At 44.8% G+C, this 24810-nt stretch overlaps 13 protein-coding genes and 1 non-coding gene across 14 annotated transcripts; 6 read left to right on the forward strand and 8 right to left on the reverse strand.

Annotated features, from left to right (window-relative positions):
• The first annotated feature begins 118 nt into the window (after positions 1–118).
• PICMEDRAFT_16170 (hypothetical protein) lies at positions 119–768 on the forward strand. Its single transcript, XM_019161115.1, has one exon. It carries the CDS (start codon positions 156–158, stop codon positions 597–599), a length of 444 nt encoding a protein of 147 aa, XP_019017368.1. The 5' UTR covers positions 119–155; the 3' UTR covers positions 600–768.
• Positions 769–909: 141 nt separating this feature from the next.
• Positions 910–1878, forward strand: PICMEDRAFT_72339 (hypothetical protein; the record flags this gene model as incomplete). The annotated part of the gene is made up of 1 exon (XM_019164163.1): positions 910–1878. One exon carries the CDS (start codon positions 910–912, stop codon positions 1876–1878), a length of 969 nt encoding a protein of 322 aa, XP_019017369.1.
• Positions 1879–1882: 4 nt separating this feature from the next.
• On the reverse strand, positions 1883–2910 carry PICMEDRAFT_16172 (hypothetical protein). The gene has a single exon (XM_019161116.1). The coding sequence runs from the start codon at positions 2841–2843 to the stop codon at positions 2145–2147; it is 699 nt and encodes a 232-aa protein (XP_019017370.1). The 5' UTR covers positions 2844–2910; the 3' UTR covers positions 1883–2144.
• A 99-nt stretch (positions 2911–3009) lies between these two features.
• On the forward strand, positions 3010–4870 carry PICMEDRAFT_126964 (hypothetical protein). The gene has a single exon (XM_019159962.1). It carries the CDS (start codon positions 3155–3157, stop codon positions 4652–4654), a length of 1500 nt encoding a protein of 499 aa, XP_019017371.1. The 5' UTR covers positions 3010–3154; the 3' UTR covers positions 4655–4870.
• Positions 4871–5410: 540 nt separating this feature from the next.
• On the forward strand, positions 5411–5483 carry PICMEDRAFT_t75. The gene has a single exon. It is a non-coding gene; the product is annotated as a tRNA-Ala (tRNA).
• A 613-nt stretch (positions 5484–6096) lies between these two features.
• Positions 6097–6822, reverse strand: PICMEDRAFT_72342 (hypothetical protein; the record flags this gene model as incomplete). Its single annotated transcript, XM_019164164.1, has 1 exon — positions 6097–6822. The coding sequence occupies one exon, from the start codon at positions 6820–6822 to the stop codon at positions 6097–6099; it is 726 nt and encodes a 241-aa protein (XP_019017372.1).
• A 599-nt stretch (positions 6823–7421) lies between these two features.
• Positions 7422–8213, forward strand: PICMEDRAFT_72343 (hypothetical protein; the record flags this gene model as incomplete). Its single annotated transcript, XM_019164165.1, has 1 exon — positions 7422–8213. One exon carries the CDS (start codon positions 7422–7424, stop codon positions 8211–8213), a length of 792 nt encoding a protein of 263 aa, XP_019017373.1.
• A 125-nt stretch (positions 8214–8338) lies between these two features.
• PICMEDRAFT_72344 (hypothetical protein) lies at positions 8339–11380 on the reverse strand (the record flags this gene model as incomplete). The annotated part of the gene is made up of 1 exon (XM_019164166.1): positions 8339–11380. One exon carries the CDS (start codon positions 11378–11380, stop codon positions 8339–8341), a length of 3042 nt encoding a protein of 1013 aa, XP_019017374.1.
• Positions 11381–12008: 628 nt separating this feature from the next.
• Positions 12009–13724, reverse strand: PICMEDRAFT_72345 (hypothetical protein; the record flags this gene model as incomplete). The annotated part of the gene is made up of 1 exon (XM_019164167.1): positions 12009–13724. The coding sequence occupies one exon, from the start codon at positions 13722–13724 to the stop codon at positions 12009–12011; it is 1716 nt and encodes a 571-aa protein (XP_019017375.1).
• Positions 13725–14177: 453 nt separating this feature from the next.
• Positions 14178–16808, reverse strand: PICMEDRAFT_72346 (hypothetical protein; the record flags this gene model as incomplete). Its single annotated transcript, XM_019164168.1, has 1 exon — positions 14178–16808. The coding sequence occupies one exon, from the start codon at positions 16806–16808 to the stop codon at positions 14178–14180; it is 2631 nt and encodes an 876-aa protein (XP_019017376.1).
• A 226-nt stretch (positions 16809–17034) lies between these two features.
• PICMEDRAFT_33190 (hypothetical protein) lies at positions 17035–19317 on the reverse strand (the record flags this gene model as incomplete). Its single annotated transcript, XM_019162805.1, has 3 exons — positions 17035–18438; positions 18964–19187; positions 19275–19317. Coding segments are annotated over 3 exons (1671 nt in total), but the record flags the coding sequence as incomplete, so codon positions are not given.
• A 1600-nt stretch (positions 19318–20917) lies between these two features.
• PICMEDRAFT_26385 (hypothetical protein) lies at positions 20918–21247 on the forward strand (the record flags this gene model as incomplete). The annotated part of the gene is made up of 1 exon (XM_019162447.1): positions 20918–21247. A coding segment is annotated over one exon (330 nt), but the record flags the coding sequence as incomplete, so codon positions are not given.
• A 514-nt stretch (positions 21248–21761) lies between these two features.
• PICMEDRAFT_34125 (hypothetical protein) lies at positions 21762–23036 on the reverse strand (the record flags this gene model as incomplete). Its single annotated transcript, XM_019162866.1, has 2 exons — positions 21762–22103; positions 22185–23036. 2 exons carry the CDS (start codon positions 23034–23036, stop codon positions 21762–21764), a joined length of 1194 nt encoding a protein of 397 aa, XP_019017379.1.
• Positions 23037–23483: 447 nt separating this feature from the next.
• PICMEDRAFT_72350 (hypothetical protein) lies at positions 23484–24580 on the reverse strand (the record flags this gene model as incomplete). Its single annotated transcript, XM_019164169.1, has 2 exons — positions 23484–23968; positions 24508–24580. The coding sequence occupies 2 exons, from the start codon at positions 24578–24580 to the stop codon at positions 23484–23486; spliced, it is 558 nt and encodes a 185-aa protein (XP_019017380.1).
• Positions 24581–24810: the final 230 nt, after the last annotated feature.

The raw sequence follows: 24810 nt of genomic DNA on the forward strand, positions 1-24810 counted from the left end.
AAAGCTGAACCTCAGTCTAGCTTGAATTTGATATTGCACTTCGCTCCGATATCAAAAAATTTTACCCTACACATGACATACTTAAGCTTTATCTTCTGTCGTCTTTCGCCACTTTGGGCATAACTTTGGTATACAAGCCTCTCCATTTTTAGAAAATGGCTAATGCAGAGCCTCCAAGACCGGCCGGTCTATCTGTTGAAAAAAAGCCTTCCATTACCGAAGATCTACATCTTAAATCTGTTCCCAATTCATCCGAGAAAGATGACAACGCTTTAAAGTCCTCCTCCGGCACACAATCAAAGAAGTCACTCACAAAAATTAAGGAAGAAGATTCTGCTACATCAATTGACAATATTTCTGTGCCTGCTCCAACTCCCCTCAACAAGTCAGATGAGCAAACTCGGAATGGCATAGTCTCAAAATCTGAATCAGACGATCAGCCACGTAAAACTTTTGCGGAAGTCACACAAGAACTGAAGGCCCAATTGAATAAGACGGCAGAAGAGGTGGAGAAGTCGGACAATGAGTTTGAGAGGTTGATTGGTAACCTCGAGAAGAAAATTCAAGCGTTAAGAGTTCAACTGGACTCTTCCAAATAAAGACACGTTTTGGTGCCTGTTGCCATGTTGTGGAACGTGGCTTTCTAGCCAACATGTATAAATGTATACATAAAGAAATATTTGTTTAAGAACGTAAGTTTGACTTTGAATGGGGTTTTTCTTTGATCAAAGTTGGCAACATAACGAATTCTACCCAATTTAGGACTTTCAGAAGCACTAAAGCCGAGACGCGTACACATTTCAAAATGTTTATCTTTTTGGCCTGACATTTTTCTTCAGCATTAGACATCTTTAGACTAACTGTTAACCCAGAATATATATTCTGCATGGTGAACAACAAGTTCACAACATGCTAATGCTAGAGCTTTTGATATTCCCGAAAACCTCAGCAAAGGTGCCATTATCCACTGGCGTCGGTCTCACCAGGATTCACCACGCTATCCGAATAAACAACCTCGTGAAACATTCACGTATGTTGAACACAAAAAAACCGTTGACGAAACAAGAGGGTGATATCACGATTGAGCAGAAGGGAGAAAGAGACAGCTCAAGCAAGGACGTGAAAAACAAACGACCCAGAGGACGTCCACCCAAAGGAAAAAATGCCAAACAAGTCGTATCACCCAAGTTACATGGAAACTCAAACTTGCTTGATAAATTCACGGACGCAACATCTTATTTACAATATGCATCCTACAAACTACTGAAACCAACTTCTAGTGTATTTATGGGGAATCTATACGAGCTCGAGGTAAAAAATTGTCTGGAGCAAAGCTTCAAAATACGAAGCACACTACATCAGGGGGGGAGTAACGATAAAGGTATAGATATTAATGCTATCTGGGATCCAACTTCCGTTTTCCACAATGAAAATTCTGATGCCCCAATCGAAAAGAAGACAAAGTTTGAGATAGTCAACTCTAAGAAGGTGAAGCCAGTGTTGCAGAGGTCTAATCAAGTATTAAAACTTTTTGTTCAATGCAAATGCTTCGATACTTCAAAAATTGACCCCAAGTTGATACGTGAGATCAAAGGTTCATGTCAAGAATACTTCAAAAAGAACGGTAATTCTGCAATATTTATGGTTGCATCTACAAATGGGTTTACCAGGACCGGAAAGGAAGACTTTGATAAGGCTCCTATTCCTCTAATCTATTTTAAATTTTCGAAACCTAGACTAGTCAACCTGAAAAAACCTTATGATATTAGAAGCTGGGAAATGGGTAACCTTGGCGGTTTGTATTTGAATCCACTAGCAGCTGCATTATTCAAAGGGCTGGATTGGATCAAGTTTACAAATAAATTACTTTCCGAGTAAAAAAATACGGTCTTTAAAAACATCGCAAGGTTATAGATAAAAAGTTAAATAGACAAAATAAATGTAATAGACGATTCACTTACATCTAAAGCTCCTGATGTTGGCGTTAAACACAAGGTTGCGTGAAAGTTCACTGCAAACAAGCCAAGCCCGAATCTCTCTCATACATGTCATATCCCACTCGGCTGACAAATAGCACCTTTACTATTATTATAACTCGTATACATAACATTCGTACGCTAAACAAAAATACGCAGTCTGGGAAATCATGAAGCTTTAGGCTTTGGAATTTGGCAGGCAGCTTCAACCCCTGGAATTTTGGAGATATTATCAAGCCATTGAGACAATCTTGGATAGTTTTCGAGCTCTTGTAATCTCTTCAAATGGATCCAAGGAAACGATACGATATCTGCAAGACTCAAATGATCACCAACCAAATATCCAGTCTTGGTTCTTTCTAATCTCTCTTCGAGAACGCCAAGCAATCTCAAAGTTTCTTTGTGGTATCTTTCGATTGCAAATTCGTCCTTCTGTGGAGCATAGAAGCTGAACCAATGGTACTGCCCCTTCATTGGGCCCAACCCGGCCATTTGGAAGAACACCCATTCAAGCATCTCGTAATATTCGGTGCTTCCGTGAGGAAAAGAGTACTTAAAATCTTTGTCGAATTTGTCTGCCAAGAACATCATGATAGCAGCCGATTCGTTGATATGGATAGCTTCTCCATTTTCATCAACGTAGGTCAATGATGGAATTCTTCCGTTTGGATTGAACTTTAGGTACCAATCTTGCTTACATTCTCCGCTCATGATGTCAATTGGACGAACGTAGTAGTCTAGCTTGAGAAGCTCAAGCAAAATCGTGACCTTGAAACCATTCGGAGTTGCAGCAGTGTACAACTTGATGTAAGGAGCTTCAAGACCAGCAGCCCTAGGATCGTTTTCGGACAGGATGTAGTGAACCATTGTGTGTTGTGTGTTTGAGAATTGAGTGTTTTTGCGTTGTTTGATGACGACTGCAAAGGTACAGAGGAAGGCAAATTATTCCAACTAGCCTGGTCGGCAGTAGCGGTGGAAACAACCAATTTATAGCCCTCCCTGCTGCGAGGGAAAGGCGTTGTGTGAACCGCCCTCGGCTAATCGGCGCGGCAGAGCCATTCGAAGTTATTTCACAGCATGTTTGCGACATACAAGAGAATCATTTGCAAGACGGAAAAGGGAATGAAAGGACGGAAACGGGCGCTGTGATACTGCTGATAGGCAAGCTCGTATTCAGGATGAAGCTGTCGCTATCTGTCGAAGAGACTAACCGCTTGAGGACAAAAGTAGGGTTGAAACTGATTCCGGTAGATGAAAAGCCACAGTCTCAAGAAAATAATGATGCTGAAATTGTGCGAATAAGCGTCGAAGAAACAAATAGATTGAGAAATCAACTGGGATTAAGGCCAATACCAACAGGTAAAACCGAGGATGTAGAAGTGGAGAATTTTGCTAAACTTGAACGACAACGGCGAAAAGCGCAAGAAGTTGATAAGGTCAGAGCGGATCTGACTGAAAGGAAAAACGAATTGATGGTGAGGCAAAGGATGCAGAAGGGAGGCATTCTAAATCGAATAGACAAGGTAACACCGGCTGGGAAGTCCGCGGTTCTTGATTTTGATTCTTGGCTCGAGGAAGTCGGGAAAGAGATCAAAAATGAGAAAGTAAAGAAGTTGAGCTTCAAAAAGAAAGAAAAGCCTGTAAAGAAGAACCTTGACAAAGATGAGAAGGAGGGAATCGTCATTTCTCATGACAAGACCACATTTACAGAAAAAGCTGGAAGCGAGAACGGAGTAGTCTTGACGCTGAAGGATATCAATGTATTAGATGATCAAGAGGACTACGAAAGTTTTGAGAACGTGCAGCTGAAACGAGAAGAAATCTTGAAAAGGGCATTTAGTGAAAAGAAAGGAGCCGGAAAGCTAGTGTCGCTTGACGGCGACACTGATGGCAGTTCCAGTAGCTTTTCATTGGCAGACCTTGAGTCCGGGAAGGCAGAGGAGCCTGATTCGAAGAAGAGGAAGCTGGTATCGTTGACAATAGAGAGTAGTGATGATGAAAACAAGGAGCATCATTCAGGAATTTCATACGACGAAGATGGGGTTGAAGCGAAGAAGATCTCTAAATTCATGAAAAGAGATGTTTCTAAGTTCAAAAGGCCGAAGAAAAAGGCTGCCGTGGGCCAAGAGAGAACCCGAGTTTTCGAGACAGAACTTGTTGAAAAGAGCTTTGACCCTGTTCGCTTGGACAATGATGACGAGGACGAGGCGGAAAATGAGTTAGAGCAAGCTCTCAGTGCAACAAGGCGTAACATGCTGAAGAACAAAAGACTCTACACCGCGCCAGTAGAAGATGTCAAACAAGAGGAGAACAGGGAAGTGATTGATGAGGGCATCGAGTTTATAGACAACTTCAGGGCCCAAGAACCGCTAGAAAAAGAGGACGTGCCTAACTCGTACCAGAGGCTAGACGATTTCACGAAGGAGGATTCGCCGGTGGAAAACGCCGCCGGCTCAAGATACAAGGCAATTTTAGAGGCTGAGGCGGAAAAGAACTACCACACCTATGGCGTGTCAAATGTCTTGAACGCTTTGAAAAGCGGCAATAGAAGCTCACAGAGCAAGGAGAAAACAGGAGCTGTCGAGATAGTTTATACGGATGACAGCGGGAAGGTTTTGAACACAAAGGAAGCGTTCAAATACCTTTCGCACAAGTTCCATGGGTCTCAGAAGAGGTAGCATCAAAAATTCCAAGTGCCAAGCACTCAGCCGATGCAGTAATTTGTGTTTGTGCACACGGATAAATGGTGAAGACTTAGCACCTGGCGACGCAGGAGCAGAAATGTGGTTTGCGGTTCACTAAGACTGGTTCTTTTTATCTTTACACACAGTATTGTGACAATACAAAATGACAATAGTCTATCTATGACGGAATTATAAATCTGTACGTATTCCAAGATAATCTAATACTCACGATGGATGATGAGGCTCCTTACGAAAGTGCTCTCACCAGCAGAGTGGTTTTTAATGACATGAGAAATGATAAAGAGTTGCTGATCGCCCACATTTGGATTAATTGGACGTCGTTATAGGACCTCCTTTTGGTTGCAATCCCACTGATTCGGCTGTTCTCTTATTTCCAACAAACTTGTGGGAATTTACAAATGCTTACTAATAACCGGCTAACGCAGCGGGGCTGCTTTTACTGTGGCTTTGATCAACGGTAGTATAAATGACGCAATGCGGACTATATAGCCAATAGAGCATACTCTTAGAAAGCTTATTTGAAGAAGAGTAGTTGAGGCTCAATTGTATTATTTTGGTTACGTAATTACCTAATGAATATGTTTCTGAGTGCTTCTTGCTACAGTTTCTCATCCCATCTTAATACAAAACTTTAACTGATAACCGCATACAGCTTTATGTAATTTAGAACCACAGCAGTGTTTAAGTTTTGTTGTTATAAATGACATTGGCTTTTAAAACTTAATAACTGGGCGTGTGGCGTAGTTGGTAGCGCGCTCGCCTTGCAAGCGAGAGGTCATCGGTTCGACTCCGGTCTCGTCCATTAAAACAATTATTTTTTACCTTTTGCCCTTATAGTACTTACTGCTTTAAATTTGCACATGCTAATAACTCGGATTTTTTTTCCCTCATAATATGAGATTAATTATATGGTAGTATGATCGAAAACTGGATATCCAAGAGAGAAGAGGGTCGAGGGGACACGTTTACCAGGTATGTATGCTTCTTCTTATCTACCGGACGAATGTTTGAAAGAATTTTGTATTTATTTTTATGCTTGGTGGCATCAAGTTATATGTATATAAACGGATGAGATATATAGGAAAAAAGGGTATGAGGATCTCAGGGCGAAAGATCATAATCAGTGCTACATCCTTTATTCTAATAAGAGTGGCCCAAGCCGTGCTTTCGCTGGAGGATGATGCAAACACAAACTTGCTGCCAGTCAACTGACATCCCCTCCGACATAGGCAGAGAGGGGACCATGCCATTGTGGATGTAGCACGATGGATAGGAAAGACTTTGAAGAAGAAATAAAAGTAAAAACAAACCAAGAAAAAGCAGCAGGTTGATAAATAGAGGGCCATGATATGTGGAAGAAACCGGCGAAGGAAAGTGGGAGAGAAAAATAGGGAGTCAGGAAAAAGGCTCGATGGTCAGCTCATATAGTCGTCGTCGTCTTCGAGGTCCGAGTCACAGTCATAGTCGAAGTTGGAGGCACAGCAGCTGGAGGTACAGCATGCAGGGTTGTCATAATGGGAGCTGTGGGCGGGTATATTGCTGCCGTAGCCGTTTCTCATATATGTTTCAATTTCGTTCGAGGGAGAGGAGTCCATTGAAACTGAGCCGAGATAGAGCTTGTATCCGTCGATTCCACGGTCGGTCTGGTTCAGATCGAAGGACGAGTTTTTCTCGATGGTTCTCTGGACCACGTTACAGTCGTTCATGTAGGTTCTGATGTTTCCGATCGGAGTGAACTGGATGATTCCACCGTCCGGGTGGTTGAACTTGGGGTACTCCTCGAGGTTGATGTTTTGCAGTGTCAATTGATCCGCGGGAACCCCGCTTGAGAGTGCAGGCGTGCTGGAAAAGTGCTTTAGCTTCTTCACCCTGTCGTCAGACTCTGAGTTTCTTCTTTTGCACCGGCTGGCGCTGACAAGAGGCGAGTTCGACAGCTTCTGTCGGCTTCGTTGGTACGTCGAGGGTATTGGGGAGGAGTTGAAGTGCACGTGACTGCCATTGCTACCGTTGCCGTTGCCAGCCCCCGCAGCGTCAGCATGGTTGTTGTAATGCCCGAAAGAGGTGTTTGGCGACGAGTTTGACGCCAAAATGGTTGGCGAGTTGGAGGACGAGTCGTTCATGAAGGGATCTCCGATAGTCATTGTAGTATGTAGCGAGGGAGAAAGAACAGCAGAAACAAGAAGCCGGAACAGTAGCAGCGGCAAAAGCACAAGGAGAAAGGAGAAGCCCGGTCGGGAAGAAAAAGGAAGAAAAAAAAGACCTGAGTCAAACATGTAGTCTGAGGTTGACCGAGGAAGTCTAGAGCTACCGATACCCGGCGTATCGCCATGCACGCTATTTACGCAGGGCTACACTGCTAAGCGCTGCAGAAGACGTGAAAATTTTGAAAAACCACACTTTTTTTTTCTTCTCGCGCTCCGACGGTATGCGCTACCGAATCCGGAAGGAAACGCGAGACGGCCCAGAGGAAACGCTTACGTAAGCAGAAAGTCGATCGACTCAAAAGCACGTGACACTTTTTTTTCACATTTTTGCTTTTTTCTATTTATTTCTGGATTTTCCAGACTTTTTGCTATCGCATGCAACCTAAACTGTGGCGATGAAGGGGCAGCAGAAGGAGAGAAGGAAAAAGGAGAAGAAGAAGGAGAAAGAAGAGAAGAAAAGTGTTGTTTTTGCCCCCATTCACAGCACAATACACAGTGAACCCGTCAAATCGAACAGCACGCAACAGCATACTATAATGGACTTGTCGAAGCTCTCGTCCAACTTGCCGCTCTCGTCCTCTCCGACAGACGAGTCGATCAGCAACCTCAACAAGGAGCTTTCGGACGAGTTCAAGATCGGCGCACGGTCGATTGCGGCCTTATATCGTCTCTCGAACTCAAAGAATTCTTTGCTCATTGCACGGGGCTACCTGGATTGCCTGAACGAGATTTCCACCTATCTCGAGAACGGGAACATCTCCTCGTTGGCCGAGTTGTCCCATTTCATCACAGCTAAGAAACATGAGATGGCTCCGGAAACCGCAGCCAGCACGCCGCATGAGGAGATGCCGCCGAGGGACAACCTCGTGCAGAGCGGGATAGACACGTCCTTCAAGTTCACAGTCAACCAGCCGACAGACCACCACTTCCCGCATTCCCGTGCCCCGCTCTCGGTAGACAACCACAACCTCAGGTACTACTCGAAACCACACCAGCATCAGAAAAAACTCAAGAGCAAGGCGTCCGCCATTGCCAACGCCAATACCAATGCCGCCAACGCTGCTGCACCATCCAGCGACGAGGAGGAGTATGTCAACGCTTCACAGGACGACGAGGAGAGGGCAGGAGTAGCCTACTTCGTCTCCGGTAAGTCTCACACGAGCCCCAAGTCTTACCTTTCCTCAGGCATCGACGAACACGACGAACACGATTATGACTACCACAATGACAACACCTCATTCGAGGAGGCCACCGGATCCGCCAACACCCTGAAGAGGAAAACACTCGACAACGCCAGCCTGTACAAAAAGCAAAAGCTTGACTCCTGATCCTGCTATGGGACCACGAGCCCACACATCTAAGAGACCTTTTCTAACATTTTCCCACTCCAGCCCCACGGTTACATACATGTTATGTAATAATAATTTTTATTCTTCGTACACGTCAATAAACTCTAATTCTTAGCTATAGTCACCGCCAGGGTCTTCAACAACCTTGCCTGTGCCGCCATGTACTTCTTGCTGACATTCCCGCCACCTTCTTTCTTCAGCTTCTCGCTATACACAAGTCGGATCAGGTTCTTCCAGTCTTCCTCGCTGAAGCTGAGACCCTCGCTCTGGAGCTTCTCAATACTCATGATGAACCTCTCACCACCCATGCCAAGGGTGAAGTATTTGAGGGAGCCGTTCATCACCCCCCCACCAATCTCAAAGTCAGACTGGATGTCACTGTCGATGCTTTTGATAACCTGCTGTAGAACTCTTAAGTTGACAATCATCTTCATCCATCCACTCTTTCCCATCACTTCAATTCTACGACTTTCAAAAATGCTCAACTTGTCAATCCAGAAACCAAGACCTCCGAATATTCGGATCCGGATCTCATCCTTCGACTTGTCCATGATGTTTTTACTTATCCTAGTGAAGATTCGACTGATATTGTTAACCTTATCGCAAAACTTGTCAACCCCTAGATCAACACTCTCATCTCCTTGTTGCTCCCATTGCTTATTGACCATCATTTGTATCATACACCAAATGCATTCCACTCGGATCTCATACCTAATCAAGATTTCAACATCATTCATCAATCCTTTCAAAGTGTTGACAATTCCTTCAAACTCTTTTCCAGATTGGGTGTCAAGGGCAATGAATCCTTGAATATCAGCTTCAATTTCGTTGTTCAGATAAGTTCCATTGCTATCCTTATTGTTGTCATCACTACTGTTAATTTTGAAACTTTTATTGTTCTCATTATCGAGGTTAACCACAGTCAATGGAAACTCACTGTCATTAAATATACTTAATGACCATGTTTCTTTCAATTTTTGCACAAGGTCTATTCCTTGAAAGAGTTCTGGTGCTTTCCGCTTCATCTTTGGTAGCCATGCCAGGACGTTAGACAGTGACGCCAATAAATCAACTAGAGACTTCATGCGCTCCAATGTCAAAAAGTTGTTTGGGTTCATCGCTGGAATATAGGTGCCTCCAATCGATAAGGCATATGTTAGTTCCTTTGACTGCAAAGAATCTAGGTTCTGAAACTCTTCACTCGTTTGACTATTACTTAGCAAGTTTTTGACAATATCATTTGAAATCATTTTTAGCTTGGAGTCGTTAATCCATTTACTCAATAGCTTAGATTCGTTGGTTTTCAACAAAGTCTCTTGAATATCTTTAAACTTGTCACTAATCTTGTACAGTAGTTTAAATATTATGTGAACATAGGAAGGCCTGTGGTATAAAGTAGTGTCCAATAAAATTGTTACTTTATTGAAGAACTGCTCAAAAGAAAGTGAAGCATCTAGTAATTGATCGGTTTTCCACTTATGTTCACAAAGCTTATCAAATTGATATATTAATGAATTTTCAAGTTGGGAAACAAAAACTACGTCCATAAATTGGTTGAAAAACACAACTACTCCATTCATATTTGTTTTCTGCTGCTCGGTACTTGGATATATCGTCAGTAAATTGTTTGTGAAGCTGATAAATTCATCAATAATATAGGCCATGTTGAAGATATTTGGTGGGACCAAAATGTTCTTTTTACTCTCATTGACGTCATCGACACCTATGAAGATCGAGCTGTCCATTTTATTTTGGAAGGTGAACTCAGATGATATGATTCCCTGTCCTTGGCTAACAAAAATATTATTCAAAGAATCGATAAGATCTCCAGATAGAGAAGTTATCGATAATTTCGAAAATTGAAACATCGGTCCGTTCTCAATGCTTTCAAATTGTTTTGGAACCTTATCAAAGGGAGTGTTACCTGTCTTATTTTTGGACTTGAGGTCCAACTCTTCCAAATCATTTAAAAGATTTTCATCAATGACGTAGTTGAAAATTATCAAACTTATTTGCTTTTGAACTTCTCTCAAAATCTTGGAGATTTTGTACTTATACCCACTGATCTTGGCAATCTCGTAAATTACTATATGCCTCTGAATCAAAAACAAGACTCTGCTAAAAATACTTTCGAATACCTCTTTAATAATCACACCATTCAAACCTTGCAATAAGTTGAAACTTGCAAATGGATTTTTCTTGTCACTTAAACTAGAGGAGTTAAGTTCGATTTGAGCTGGAAATTTGTTTTTGACTTCATTTACAGACCTTTTAATAATCTGTTTGATTTCTCTATCGCAATTGTCAATCAAGCTTGATAAACACTCACTTTCTTTGTTCAATTTCTGAACAAACTTGAATCTCGCTAGCAGCTCGTCATACCGCCCATTTTGAATCTCGAGCTCCTCATCTTCACCAATAGATTTACCATTGAGTTTTTTGATAAAAGCTAGCAAGCCTTTATTCACAGATATTCTATTGGAGGTTGCTGCATTTTCCGCATTGATGTTCGATGAGTTCTTCAGGTAAATGTAGTTTCCAATTTCGTCAATTAATCCATCAAGCAACAAAGAAACAGACGAGTTTAACCTCAGCTGTAGGCTTTGTAGCCCATCAATGCTAGAAAGTCGATTGTCACTAAAAATTTCCTGAATTTCTTTCACTAAATTCACACTTTTCTCAAATTCTCGGTTCTCAACAGACTCTTGTAAATTGGTTAGTTTTTTCTGAACGTCATTTATTTCCTCCAGCATATTCAAGATCTGACCGTGCTCCATTCTTTTGGTATTCAATTCGCCTAATATATTGGCTTGCGAGTTTAGCATGGTATTCACAGAGTCCAAACATTCTCTTATGTTGGACAACCTATCCTGCGATTGATTCAACGTTTCAATGGAAATTCCGTATGATCCTATACTGTCATTGAAAGCCATGTAGTTTGCGTTCACCGCCCGCTGCAATTGCTGTGTGAATTGACGTCTTAGATCATTAAAGTCCTTGTAATTCAACAGCCCATTCTCGTCAATCAATGGTAGAGCGATATCTAGCGGGTTGCAATCCGTGTTTAGTAAATCTGGCCAATCCGATTCAAACAACGTTAAAGTTCCCTGCAGTTGTTGCAATGAAGCCGATGCCTTCTCTGTCATACTGGAAACGCTTGTGTATATATGATAATGCCCTTGCTCACATGCAATGTACATTCCCATAACGTATCCGACCCAATGAAAACAATGTCACCGAGTGCTGAATATACACGACAGCGAGCACCTTAGTTTCCGTCGCTGTGAAGCCTCAGAAGACACAGTGAGGGCTCTCCTGCCTCTTCGAAAGACCCATGTATAGGTCGTGTTTGGCCTACGTATACAATGCTCATATATTCAAAACAGCAGTACAGCTAATGTTACCCTCAGGGTTGAGTGCAGATCAACAATGTTCAACGTTGTTCACACTCTGTCGGTACTCCGCTGTAGTGAAGATATTGCGATAAGTTTTGTTTTTTATAGACGTATTTTCTGGGTTCCTCTAACCCAGTACTACTTGGCCAAATTTTCGAGTAGCTATTCTAAATCATTAATATGTTATCTAAGTGTTATCTAATGGCTGCATCCTTTTGTGAAAAATATCTCAGACGTGCATCTAGAAGTTTGAGTTACGATACATCACGTATAGCCAACCTACTCATCCCAGCAAGAAAACTGAAAGTTGAAACATTAAGACTATAAACTGATAGCGTATTCTACTTGTTCTATTTACAAAGGGGTTCCCTATCGTACTTTATTGGTCATCAAATGGATGCCTTTTCTCAGAAGGGTCGATTTTGAAAATATGGTCAGGATTGAAGATAGCCTTTTTATCAAGTGCAAATTTGATAGTTCTCATCAAATCAATTGTGTCAGTACCAAGCTCTTTTTCAAGAAGTTCTCTCTTTTCACTGACACCAATACCATGTTCTCCCGAAACTGTACCATCTAATTCAATTGCCATAGTAGACATCTCGTTGACAATTCTGTGTGCCTCTGCTACTTGCTCTGGCTCGAAAATTACCAAGACATGGACATTACCGTCACCTGCATGACCAGCTGCAGTGGCCAAAAGATTCGCCTTTTCCATCTTCTCCATGGTTTTAGTAATTAGCTCCGGCAATCTGGACATCGGAACGCAAACATCAGTTGGTAGAACCATAGCATTAGGTTTGAATTTCTTTGCCCATCCCAAGGAATTCCATAATAAAGTTTTACGGACCCTCCATATATCTTCCATCTCTTCCTTGTCTTTTGCAACTTGAATATTGAAAGCGTTGTTGCTTTTCCCAACGTTCTCAACTCTACTCAAAATACTGTTCAATGCACTATCATCAACTGCACTCAATTTCAAAAGCAATAAATGATCGGGCGACCACTTACGTTCTCCACCAGTACCCATCTCAGCCACAGCTGTCATTTGTCTGTTGTCCATAAACTCAACAGCATTACAGCTAATACCATTTTTAAAGAGCTCAGAAACAGCTCTGGAGGCATCACCGATTTCTTTAAAGTTCATCAAAGTAATTACCTCATTTTGGGGTTTGACATGTAGCTTCAATGTTGCTTCTACAATGATACCCAGAGTCCCTTCCGATCCGACAAACAAATTGGTGAGGTTGTAGCCATTCGAGCTTTTTCTTGGTCTTTGCCTGGTTTTGATGACCGTACCATCTGCCAAAACAACCTTTAAAGATAAAATGTTGTCCTTTGCGGCACCATATCGAACAGCATTTGTTCCTGAAGCATTTGTACCTAAAATGCCACCAATAAGAGCACCTGGTGCTGGATCTGGACCAAACATCAATCCGTAAGGCTCTAGTTCTTCATTGAGATAAGTCCATTCAACACCTGGCTGAACAACAACATCCAAATCGTCCTTGTGAATATCCAAGATTTTGTCCATTCTGGAAACATCAATAGAAATCCCTTTTCTAGTAGGAATATAATGTCCTTCTATCGAAGTACCTCCCGAGTAGGGAATAACTGGTATGCATGCATCGTAACAAACTTTGACTACCTTTGAAACCTCCTCGATGGTAGTAGGATAAACAACAGCGTAAGGCTCTTCTCCTGTTTTGGCTTGAATAAATTTAGAAGGATCTTGGGAATGTAGTTTCAACTCACTGTCCATCACTGTTATCTTTTCCTCACCGACAATTTTGGCAATTTTAGATAATGCATAACCAACTCTGTCTTTCGAAGCATAGACTAGTGGCTTTAAATCCTCTAACTTGGTAGTGGACCTCTTGGACTCCTTTTTGTCTGCTAAGGCAAACCCTAATGCAAAACCAATGGAAAGAAAAGCTGAAGAAACGGCAAAGATCTTGAAGATTGGCGTTTGAGTGCTCAAATATTTGGCATCATTTGAGTCCTGCTTTTCATCCCCCTGTTTCTGGCCAATACAACGCTTAAATCCGCCGCTCAACACTTTCAGCGTGGAAGGTGCACGACGACGAACAACAAACATGGCTTGCTGCGTCTATGATACACTACAATATAGAGTTAAAAAGCAGGCAATCGTGCCGGATGTCGAAGACGAATTGGAGCTGCCGGCTCCCTAAACATTAAAAATTCCGCAAACGGAAATTCTCGACTGCGGCTAGCAAATCGGAACGTTTGAGAGTCCAGAAATTGTCTTTTCGGGATAACATTTAGTACTATAATGTGTGTTCATGTTATCTTTCTTAAATCTGAATATACTCTGATTTGTAAGCGCATGAATAACGAGAGTTCAGATACTGAATGAGTGGACGAATTGCATCCTGAGTAGCTATTAACGTTAAAATTGATAATACATGCCCCGGTGGAGCTCTATCTTTCCATTTTATAAAAAGAGAAAGTTGTGAACATGTGTATCTCTAAGCCTCACAGGAAGAAGACCAGCTTAACAACTGTGTGGAATACATTTCACTACAGGATGCTACCCCTGGGGTGGGGTTGATGAAGTACTATTTCTATTAACCATCGAGATGGTGGATTTCAGTCTGGTGTTTGAAACGTTTGGGGTATGAGTCAGAACGGTGGAATCATAAGTGACACCCTCTTTCCTATTGAAGTCAACATTCCTTCCTGTGCCAGTATAAATCCTACCGGAATTATGAAGCATCGGAGGAAGTGTACCAATTGGGTGCATATAAGGAGACTGCATAGATGGAATTGGAGGTGGTGTTGGAGATTGAACGGACGAGAAATGAATTGGTGAAAGTTGGGGCCCTTGCTGCAGCTTTTGGATGGGTGAAATTGCGGGACTCTTCTGGAAAGATGGAAGCTGGTACGTAGTTGAGTTGTGTGTGTTAGGAGACATATAATCTGGTGAAAAATCTAGGGGACTGTTTGAAGCAAAATTAGAATTAAGAGAATTGTTCAGTTTGTTTGTAAAAAAATCCTTTTGCTCCACATTGACGTTGTATTTCATGTTCATGAAATCATTATTTCTAGGGTCTCTTGGTAAGAAGTGTCCACTATTTTCATCTAAAAAGTCCTTGGCTGAAGGGATTGACTCTACGTTTGACCCGGAGCTTTGTTCCTCGTTCAACGTTGAAAGAAGGTTGTAAATCGATCTATACTTGTCCATCTCAAACGTCGAATCAGGTTCCACCTCACAACCTCCAGCATTGAAGTCAGAGCTTGGCACAGCTTGATTTCTAGTTGCAACCGATTTGTAGATAAACTTTCTCAACTCGAGCAAAAAATTCATCATGTCACTGATTGGATCTGCCCACTCATCTTTTAAACGATATAACGCGTTCAACGATATATCCACCGTAAATTTCCGGACATCTCCTTCAAAATTCAGTAGATCATCATCAAATATAAAGCTACTAATTTGTTTCGGAATGTGGGTAAAGTTGTAAACTTTGGTCGGATAGTGGTAAATATCTCGCAAGATGAAATAGATGTATTGGAACGGATTAGCAGTCTTCGTAAACCACTTAAACTTATTCAATTCTGGTGACAATCCAACCCTTATACTTGTTTCATACAAGAGTAACATTGAAACTTCAACTCCAGCTCCATGATATGGCATGCGAATAGTTAATATTTGCTCAAAAAATTCTCTGTTTGAGTTTGCTCGACTTAAGTTGGTTAGACCAACATGCGGCCCGTTGAGAGGTTTGAGGATTACTCTGTTCTGGTGGGAATAGGGCCTTCTATCACAAACGATATGCAACAAATATGTACGATGTACAATGATGGCCGCGTTCGAAACCAACCATCTGAGAAGCACGTTAGAGTATTTGGGATTACCAGAGCAACTGAAGATTTCTTTGACCAACGCATTGATATCCTGGTACAAGGCCATCACAGTTCTGGTTATACTTTCCCATCGAAGTTGTTTTTCTTGATCACTTGAAAAGTCCGAGTTTAAATAGTGTGCAATGGTTTCCATAACCAAGCTACATTTGAACCTGCAAATGGTGAAGATCATGAAAGGGTTCAAGGGGCCATCAAATTTCTGAGTTTCTGAGTTGTAGTCTCTTTTGGATGGAAATCGCGTGGAGGAGTTAGTCATAATCATGTGCGGTGACATACCGGCGGTGATTGAAGTTGCGGTATCCAAGAATCTGATATAGTGCCAGACTATCCGTTTTATTTCAACGTCTTTGATGAGCTCTTTATTCGGATTCACGTCATGTAAAAATGGATCTCTATGCAAGCCCATAAACTCTGCCTGTCTTGCCAACGACGCGGTATATGTGAAGATCCCAATGTAATAGATGGATCCGCTTTGGTAGAGAATCAGAGATGCTTGAATGAAGGAAAGATTGGCGTTGGAGATAAGACCGAAGACTAGCTTGAACTTCTCGAATATGTTAAGAATGTTATTTTTCTGTTGTTTCAACTCTTCTTTCCTGTCGGGGCTTTTTTCATTTACTTCGAACGCTGTCTTGACGGCAAAGAGCATGGACAAAAACAAAATACCCGAGTCAATATCAAATTGAGGGTTTTCCTCGTCACTGAACTCGTTCCAGAATGTCTGATAATTTGCCACTGTCCTCTCCTTTTCAATTATGGGGATTAGGGGGTGGATGTAATCCCAGTACAAGTCGATTATTTCGTCAAACTCTTCTTTTCCTGGATATTCATCCGCCAATTCTCCCATCGAGAAGTGTAGCCCGAATCTTTGAAAACCGTCCCCCTCCGCTTTGTCCGAGCACAGCCTCTCAAAATCAAGCTCAGCAACCTCACTCATTTTAAACAATAGCATCCGATTCAAACTGGGTTCTAGGAAAGGGTAGAAAGCTCTCGAATAATACAGCGGCGTACTGCTTGCACTTGATTTGAAAGTCACCTTCGGTTTGGCTTTCACGCCCCGTTCCCCACCCAAACCTGAGGTCTCTTTATTCAAATTCTTTTTCCTGCCTTCTCCTGCTGAAGCATCACGCTGGTCCTTTTTCAGATGCTTGAACTGGTAGACACATTCGCTTCTGGTCCGAACACATGTGCTGCACGGGGAATTCCGATCACACTTGAGTTTGTGACTGTAGCAGTATTCGCATGTCCTGATCTGTCTGTTCCTTTTCAGCTTACCCATTTGGTTGCTGCTCATCTGTTGCTACAGATCGGCACGGCCTATGCTGTGGACCTGCACATCTTCCCTTACAACATGCTCTCTAAGATCTTTAAGATTGGGAGCTGAACTTTTAGCCGCCGCGTCACGTGCGCTCATGAATTCGGAGAAAATCCAACTTTTATTATCCAGAGTTATCGCTATCATTATTACCTTTGTTAAAATTGTGTTTTGCACATAATTATAGATTTGTCTACAAGGTTTATCATGCAGCCCCAGCAGTGCTTCCAAGCTTCCCAAAGCTGGTTTCTTGACCCCCGCAGCGCACAATTCTCTTTCCTTCAGAATCGTTATCGATCGGCACACTCTTATTTTCGATCCGCTGCTGTTTCCAGTATAGGCTCTCGCTGCCGCCCAACTTGCCTATTCTCATGGTGGCCAACAAGTTCTTAGCTGCGTTGGAGTGCTGGTAGACGGCACCACTGAAGGCGGTTGTGGCGTCCTTACCGTGAGACGCTCTGATTAGAGGCACTCCGCCGGGGTGGTCGAGCGCAAAGGGCGTCACGTCGTGGATGATGCCCGAGACGACGACTAAGTATCTGTCCTTCGAGCTGTGTGCCAGCTTCCTGAACTCGTCTGCCGTGAACACGGGGAGCTTTTCGATGGGGATGCCCCAATTCAACTGCGAGCGGATATCGTCCAACACCCTCTGCTGCTGCTGAATGTACGATTTATCGATGGTGCTCTGGTTTGCTATCTTGAGGTTGTTTACCTGTCCGAGAAGCTGCAAGAGCCGTATCGTCCACTTGGTGGGGTCGAAACTGTACCACTCGTACCCGTTTCTGTAATCCATGGGGAACTCGTGGTGAAAGTTTTGGTTCCCCTCGCCCATGGTTATGAGGCTCAACAAGTAGTTGTTTCTGTGCGACTTGGCGTTGTTGTAGGGTCTGGAGCCGATGGTGTGGCCTATGGAGTTGATGGAGAAGATCGAGTGCTGCACAAGCAACGTCTTCAAAAAGCCGCCGTAGAGCAGGCCTCCGATGTAGTCGTCCCACAAGTATCCGCAGAACAAGCTAGGCAGGATTAAGCCGACCAGGATGTAGAGCTTGAAGTAGTGCTGCATCTGCCATTGCACAATCTGCTTGTTGGGCAACTCGTCTAGCTTGCTCTCCTTGATTGCCCTGGCAGCCTTGGTGTGGTGGATGAGGATCATCCAGCCCATGTGGCTGAAGAAGAGGCCTCTTCTGATGTTGTGCGGGTCTGTGTCTGTGACGTCGCAGTTTCGGTGGTGTGCACGGTGGGACGAGCACCAGTTCTTCGCCGACGTGATTCCGCCGCCGGCGCAGATGATCGATAGGATCTGGACAAAAGACTCGTTGCAGAAGTTGAGCGAGTGATGCGACCAGTACCGGTGGTAGAGCATGTTGATCGAGATCACCGTGACGATGTAGCACCACACCATAAAGTAGAACGTGTTCTTCACAAGCGGCGGGTGGAGCGCCACCAGCAGCAGCACGCCAACCAACGGCAGGATGGCCACCACCGTGAGGTTCTTCCAGTGGATGTGGGCATACCAGTTCCGTAGGGTCCACGACCGCTCGGAGATATGTCGTCTGAGCAACGTCGACGGCTTATTGTGCGACGTCTGCACTCTCTGCCGGGACTTTCTCTTGATTTTCACAACGTGCACACGTTCAAGGGCCTCCTCCTCCTCCGCCAGCGGCGCCTGAGAAGAGACGCCTCCGAGAGTGGCGGCAGGGTCCTCGAGCTTGTACTTGAGGAGCTCATCTGCGGGGTAGACCGCCTCGGGCACCTGGTTATCGCCGGCGTCCATATCCGTCGGTGCTGCAGTGGCGTGTGAATGGGGTACCACAGTCTGTTCTTGCTGGGAACGTCGGGGCGTGTGGCAGACCCTTCAAGACGAGGTAAACCAGGCCAGGCAGGTCCTCCAGACAGGCCCAGGAGAAAACAGACGGCTCCGCCGTTCTGTTGGGCCGCGTCCGCGGGAGACACGGTCATGGGGCGGAAGGGGGATCCGGCGGTTGATACAGGTGTTTGATTGCGTATACAGATACGGATAGAGGAATAGTACACAGGACACGGGGGCTGCTGGCGCCGGTACCGCCGCCGCAGACGCCGTCTAGGCGGAGGCAGGGGTGGCGTTGACGTGCAAGCCCGGCTTCGGGGTGGTGACCGACTCGAGAAGCAACTTGACGACCTGGGTCTTCTTCTCCTCGGCGGTCTTCTTGATCTTGACCAACTCGGTCTGCACCTCGGTGTCGGCGTCGGCCTCGAGCTTCTGGTTCGAGCCGGCGAACTCGTCCTCAAACTTCTTCAACTCGGCCGCCTTCTTGGCCTTGTACGCCTCGATCTCGGCCTGGGCGTCGGTCTTGGCGGCCTTCAGCTTCTGGGCACGGTCTGCACGACGAACGGGGCGGGGTGGAGCGGGTGTGGTGTTAGTATCTGTTCAATGCGCATCAGAGAGCATTCGGCTCGTATACGTACACTGTCTGGCCTTGGACACAATCTCCTGTGCGTCCTTCTCGGTCTTGAGCAAGCTTTGGATTCCTGACTGGCGGAGCGGCGTCGCAGCGGCCCGTCCTGGCGGACAGCGGCCCAGCGGAGGCGGTTAGTATCTGGCTCGGTGGTGAGACTGTCGGACCGGCTGGTCCGGCCTGAGGCCTCTGGCTTCCGCCCGTGGCGTTTCTGCCCGTGGCAGCTGCAACGTACCATTATGCGATTGTGCGCTGGCTCTGTCCTTCTGTCCTTCTGCTGCCCCACCCCCCTGCTGCCGCCCTGCTGTCCAACTTCCACCTCTTTGCCACACCGTTCCAGCTGAGCATTATCTGTGTCTGCCTCGTCCCGGCTGCTCGCCACCTTGTCTCGTCTTTTTGCAGCCACCGCGCAGAGAGTTGCCCCGCGGTGCACGGGTGCCTATACCCCGGGGTCCCGGAGCAAGTCCCTCTGCTTGTAGAAAAGACCGACAATGACAAGAAGCCTGGAGAAGACATCGACATCGGCAGCATGGTCGGGAAGCGTGCGGGCGACGTGGAGCTGGCGAAGAGCCTTCTTGCCCAGCTGGCGCACGACGCTGAGCTCTGCGGGAAGAAGGACGTCTTCGATGGCGTCGAGGACGCCGAAAAGCCACGTGCGGAAGTTGTCGTTGACGTTGAGGCTGAGCCACTTGGCGAAGTAGACCAGGAGCTTGACGTGTTCGTCTTCCTCGATGAGCTGGGCTACGTGTGCCTTTTCGCAGCGGACGTCCCAGACGAGGCGCTTCCACTCGCGGGCGGACTGGGGTAGGTCGATGGCGTCGAGCTCGTGGAGACGCATGCGGTAGGCGTTGTACTCGTGCCTGCGGCGGTTGAAGTCGGCGAGATACTCGTGCAGCAGGGGGGTCGGGACGACGAGCTGCTCGGTGGGCGGGTGCTCGGAGGCCCGGTAGAAGACGCGGTCGTCGGGGTCGGTGCTGTCGGAGCAGGCAGGTCTGGCGACGGCGTCTGCCGCAGGGGTGGAGCACGCTTCCAGACGCACCTGGGCCAGGTACTCGTTCACGTCGGCAGGCTCCTTGCCAAGCTCGACGCCGGCGACGTCAATCACGACAGGGAAGGCGCTGCGCTGGCCAAACACCGGGTCCAGCGGGCCCTGCACGTACCCGCTGCTGGTGTCGTACGGGTTCTTCTCGTCGGGCTGCTGCCCCGTTTTCGCCCGCTTCGAGCCCGGCAACGGGGTAAGCAGTCCGCCTAGTCCTCTTTTCGGGGCCTGTGTCATTCTTGGCCGCCAAGGAGACTTGCTGCGGGGCCTTCCAGCGGTAAGACAGGCGTGTCCGTGTGGCACACAGCTGAAAAATAGCCGCAGCCCTATTCCGCAGCGAGGAACATGATTTTTTTTTTTCGGACGCTTCCTACTCCAGAACCCCCATTCTCTTGTGGCCTCGGAGAGCTGGAAAAGTAGGGAAACGCCGCTCGTGAACACCGCCAATGCCACTAAAACGACAGAGAGACCCTGACGATGAGGCAGCAGCGGAAAACAGCAAGCAGGTGAAAGTCCAGGACCCGGAACAGCCCGTCCAGGCCGTCCAGGACGTGTCCGACGATGCAAGCCAAACGAAGAGCATGCCGAGACACAAGTCGAAGGTGGACACATCTATAACGTGCAGCTTGCCCCCGCTGTGCTCCGAGGAGCCCCAGACGTTCAACACCTGGAAGCAGTACGAGTCGCACTATATATCGAGCCACACAAACACGTGCACCGAATGCAAGAGAAACTTCCCCTCCTCGAAACTCCTTGACTTGCACATCACTGAGAACCACGATCCCTTCACCAGAATAAAGCTGCAGAAGGGCGAACCGGTTTTTGGGTGCTTTGTGGAGGGATGCGACCGTGTTTTCAAGGACCACAAAAAGAGACGTCTCCACATGATCGACAAGCACGACTACCCAAAAGAGTTCATCTTCAGCATAGTTGACCGAGGCATAAGGAAAAACGACACCTCTTTGATCAAGAAAAACACCAAGTCCTTTGGGGTATGGAAACCCGCCTGAAATGATAGTTCGGCGTGTACCAGTCAAAGACACAAATAGATCGGTGTTAGGCCTACAGTGTTCTGGAGGGAATCGAAAATAAATGTCCGCTCCATAAAGATCTGGAAAGATTGACCCCATCACAAAGTTTACGAAGGGTGCATACACGGGTGTGCAGTCTTCATGATTATATTTCTCCCGTTAACTGTTCACCTTTACCAAACTTCGGACAGTCATGCAGGTCCTCCATGATCTGGAAATACTAATGCGGACTGGCTCCCGATTACACGGTTTGAGAGACAGAGTCTAATTCCATGACTGTGCAGACGACATAAATCAAGTATATGCTCCTAATGATATTACATACTCTCTATATAAAGTTATAAATACTGGTGCACGAATGAAGGTACTGGGCGTTCCCAAAAGTGAGTAATGTATGTTGCAGGATGAGTACAGCAATCCAACGAGTTTATTTGATAGACAAAAGCTTGACATCGAAAGTCAATTCGGAGTTGGCTGGAATACCAGGAAGCTTGCTGCTACCGTATGCCATAGGTGCAGGGATGACAATTCTTCTTTCACCACCCACGGCCATACCAGCAACACCGACATCCCATCCCTTAATCACCTCACCCTTACCAAGCCCGAAGTGGAATGGTCTACCAGATGTGTTCTTGTCAAAAACTTTACCGTTCTTTAATTTTCCAATGTATCTGACGCCAACCTTTTGACCCTTCTTACACACAGGTCCAGTACCAACAGTCTTGTCTTCAACGATAACACCGCCTGGTAACGTCTTAACAGCTGGCTTCTTCTTTTCTTCCTTCTTGGTGTCCTTCTTTTGCTCCTTTTGCTCCTTTTGTTCCTTTTGTTCCTTCTTATCCTTCTTAACAGCCTTTGGAGACTCCTTCTCTGCAGCTGGACCAGTTGGACCCTGCTCTAAATCTTTGTCGAACTTTACAGTCTTCTCCTTCTTGGCCTTCTTGTCCTTCTTAGACTTTTTGCTTTCTGGTTCTTCAGATTCTTCAATTTCTCTCTTCTTCGACTTCTTATCTTCTTCAACCAATTCCTCGATCTTACCTTCAATGTCCTCAACATTGTCCAACTCGTCAAGATCATATTCAATTTCATCGTCGATGATTTCATCCTCATCTGGAGTCAAGTCGTATTCGCCATCGTCATAATCTTCTTCATCATCACTACCGTATACGTAATCATCTTCTTCCTCGTCATTTGGATGTTCAACATAGTTACCAGTTAAGTGAACAGTGTAAGAACCAGTGACAACGAAGAATACTTCCTCATCTGGCAAGATGGTCAAGTCCAAGGTTTGTTGGAATTGGGTACTTGGAGAAAGAGTACAAATGACGTGTTCCTCAACACCTTCTTCGTCTAAATCTTCTTCGTCTTCTTCATCGTCTTCTTCGTCATCCTCATCGTCTTCTTCGTCTTCTTGTTTCTTCTTACCATCCTTAGTTTCACATCCATTACAATCATCATCTTCGCATTCTTCATCAGATTCTTCATCTTCGTCACTGGAATCATCATCGCTTCCATCCTCGAAGACAGCGGTCTTCTTCAAGATTCTGAGAGTGGATGGCTCCTTCTTTTCGTCAACAGCCTCTGGCTCTATTGAAGCCAAGGTGATTCTGACAGTGATTGGGAAATCATCTGATTGACATGGCTGTGGGGAAAATGGAGTCAATTCCAAGTTGTAAGATGCAAGTGGTAATAATCCGGACATTTTTTACCTATGTTTTCTAGTTATAATCTGCAATTGTGTTCACAAAGCTTGATTATTATTGTGCAGAAGGAAATCAATAGAAACCAAGGATAAACCAAAGTCAAAGTAGTGGTCTGAAGCAAGAACTTAATAGAGTTAAATAAAGATTATTTTTCTTGAGTATGATAGAAAATTTTTCAGATGCATTTGGAAAAAAATAGAAAAAAGGGAAAATTTCTTCTTTGGGAAAATTGACGTTATGTAAGCACACGTGATTCTATGGTAAAATTTGGTAGATAAGAGGCTAAAGTTAAGTGGAGCATTTTGGTTGAAACCTCGGAAATGACAGGACTAAAAGAGCAAAAGTGAAGGAACAATCATGAAACGAATGTCACAGCGTATCTAAAATTTTTAATTGTATTAATTTTTTTTTAATTATATATAGGGTAAAAAATCATAACCATTTATTTAGAAAACCATGGAGTGTGGTTTGTCGCCAGTCTTCAAGGAGAAAGAAGAAGCTAAGTATTGCTTCAATAATGGGGTCTTCTTGATTTCAGAGATCAAAGCCTTGTCGACAACCTTTTGGTCTTGGACTCTTTCGGACTTGATTTCCTTCTTTGCAGCGTTGTCACCGAAGAAGTCCTTTTCAGACTTGGACTTCTTGTTGGTCTTTTCTCTAGCAAAGTAAGCAACGTCAAACTTAGCCAAGTCTAACGAAGCAACGTCAACCTTGGTTTGGGTGGCAATGACGTATCTTGCGTTGACTCTTCTTAATGGAACACCGTTGACCTTGAATGGACCAGAAACCAATAAGGTGTTGTCTTCTAAGTGCTTTAAGTAGACAACTCTCTTACCTCTGAATCTACCAGCCAATAAGATCAAGACGGTACCTGGAACCAAGCTAGCTCTCAAGTGTTGTGGTCTAGCGGTCTTTCTGGTCTTCTTAGCGACTGCAGCTTCCTGTAAAAAAAGTAAATGAAGAGAGGATGGGAAAATTAATTGTTAGTATCATGTTTTCATTTATTTGCTTGAATCACTGCAGCGGTGTCGTCAGATTTCATCCAAGGAAGGGCGGGCTTGAGTCAGCGCCCAAAGAAAAGGTCAGTAGAACGGTTTCTGTTCTCCAGTGTTATGCCACTTCATTTTCCGGTATAGGTGAGAATTAAACAGGAATATGCAAATAAATGTTTGGGTTTGTGAATGTGTTTGCTGCATTGAGAATTGGAAAGCCGTGTTTCTTTGTTTTCCGCATGTTCTTGGCTTAATGTGCTCGATCAACTAATCTTTGGCACCAGATGCTCTTGACGTTTTATTGAAAATACTGTATTTTTCACACCCATGCTGAAGCGATGTGAAAACACTTGGCTTCCTCCTGTTTAAATGTGCTTTTTGATGTGCTATGCTATTGCTTATTTCCATTGCCCATGTGCATTCGGTTACACCTTTCAATTCCTTGGCATCCTCCTGAACTTTTCTTGTTAAATCTCACTGAAACCTCGGTTCTTTTTTACTTTCTTCGTCGACTCCACCCCGTATTTTAACAAGGTACTTACAGCAACCATTTTGTATACTTCGATGGTGTTGTTGATTTGGTAGCAGAGCTTCTAAGACCTCTTCCCCATACGTACAGCATGTAGGTGGCCCACCACTTTCTGTAAATGAAACGAAAAAATCACCGCCATCAACCGCTTCCTCGCCGTCGCCTGCGGTTCCACTGTGTGGTCCCCCGGAAAGGTGAGAGTGCGCGCATGCTTGAGGTGTGAGGGTGTACACGTTTTTGCAAGGCCCTGCA

The sequence above is a fragment of the Pichia membranifaciens genome, assembly GCF_001661235.1.
Source record: "Pichia membranifaciens NRRL Y-2026 unplaced genomic scaffold PICMEscaffold_3, whole genome shotgun sequence".
Taxonomy (NCBI): domain Eukaryota; kingdom Fungi; phylum Ascomycota; class Pichiomycetes; order Pichiales; family Pichiaceae; genus Pichia; species Pichia membranifaciens.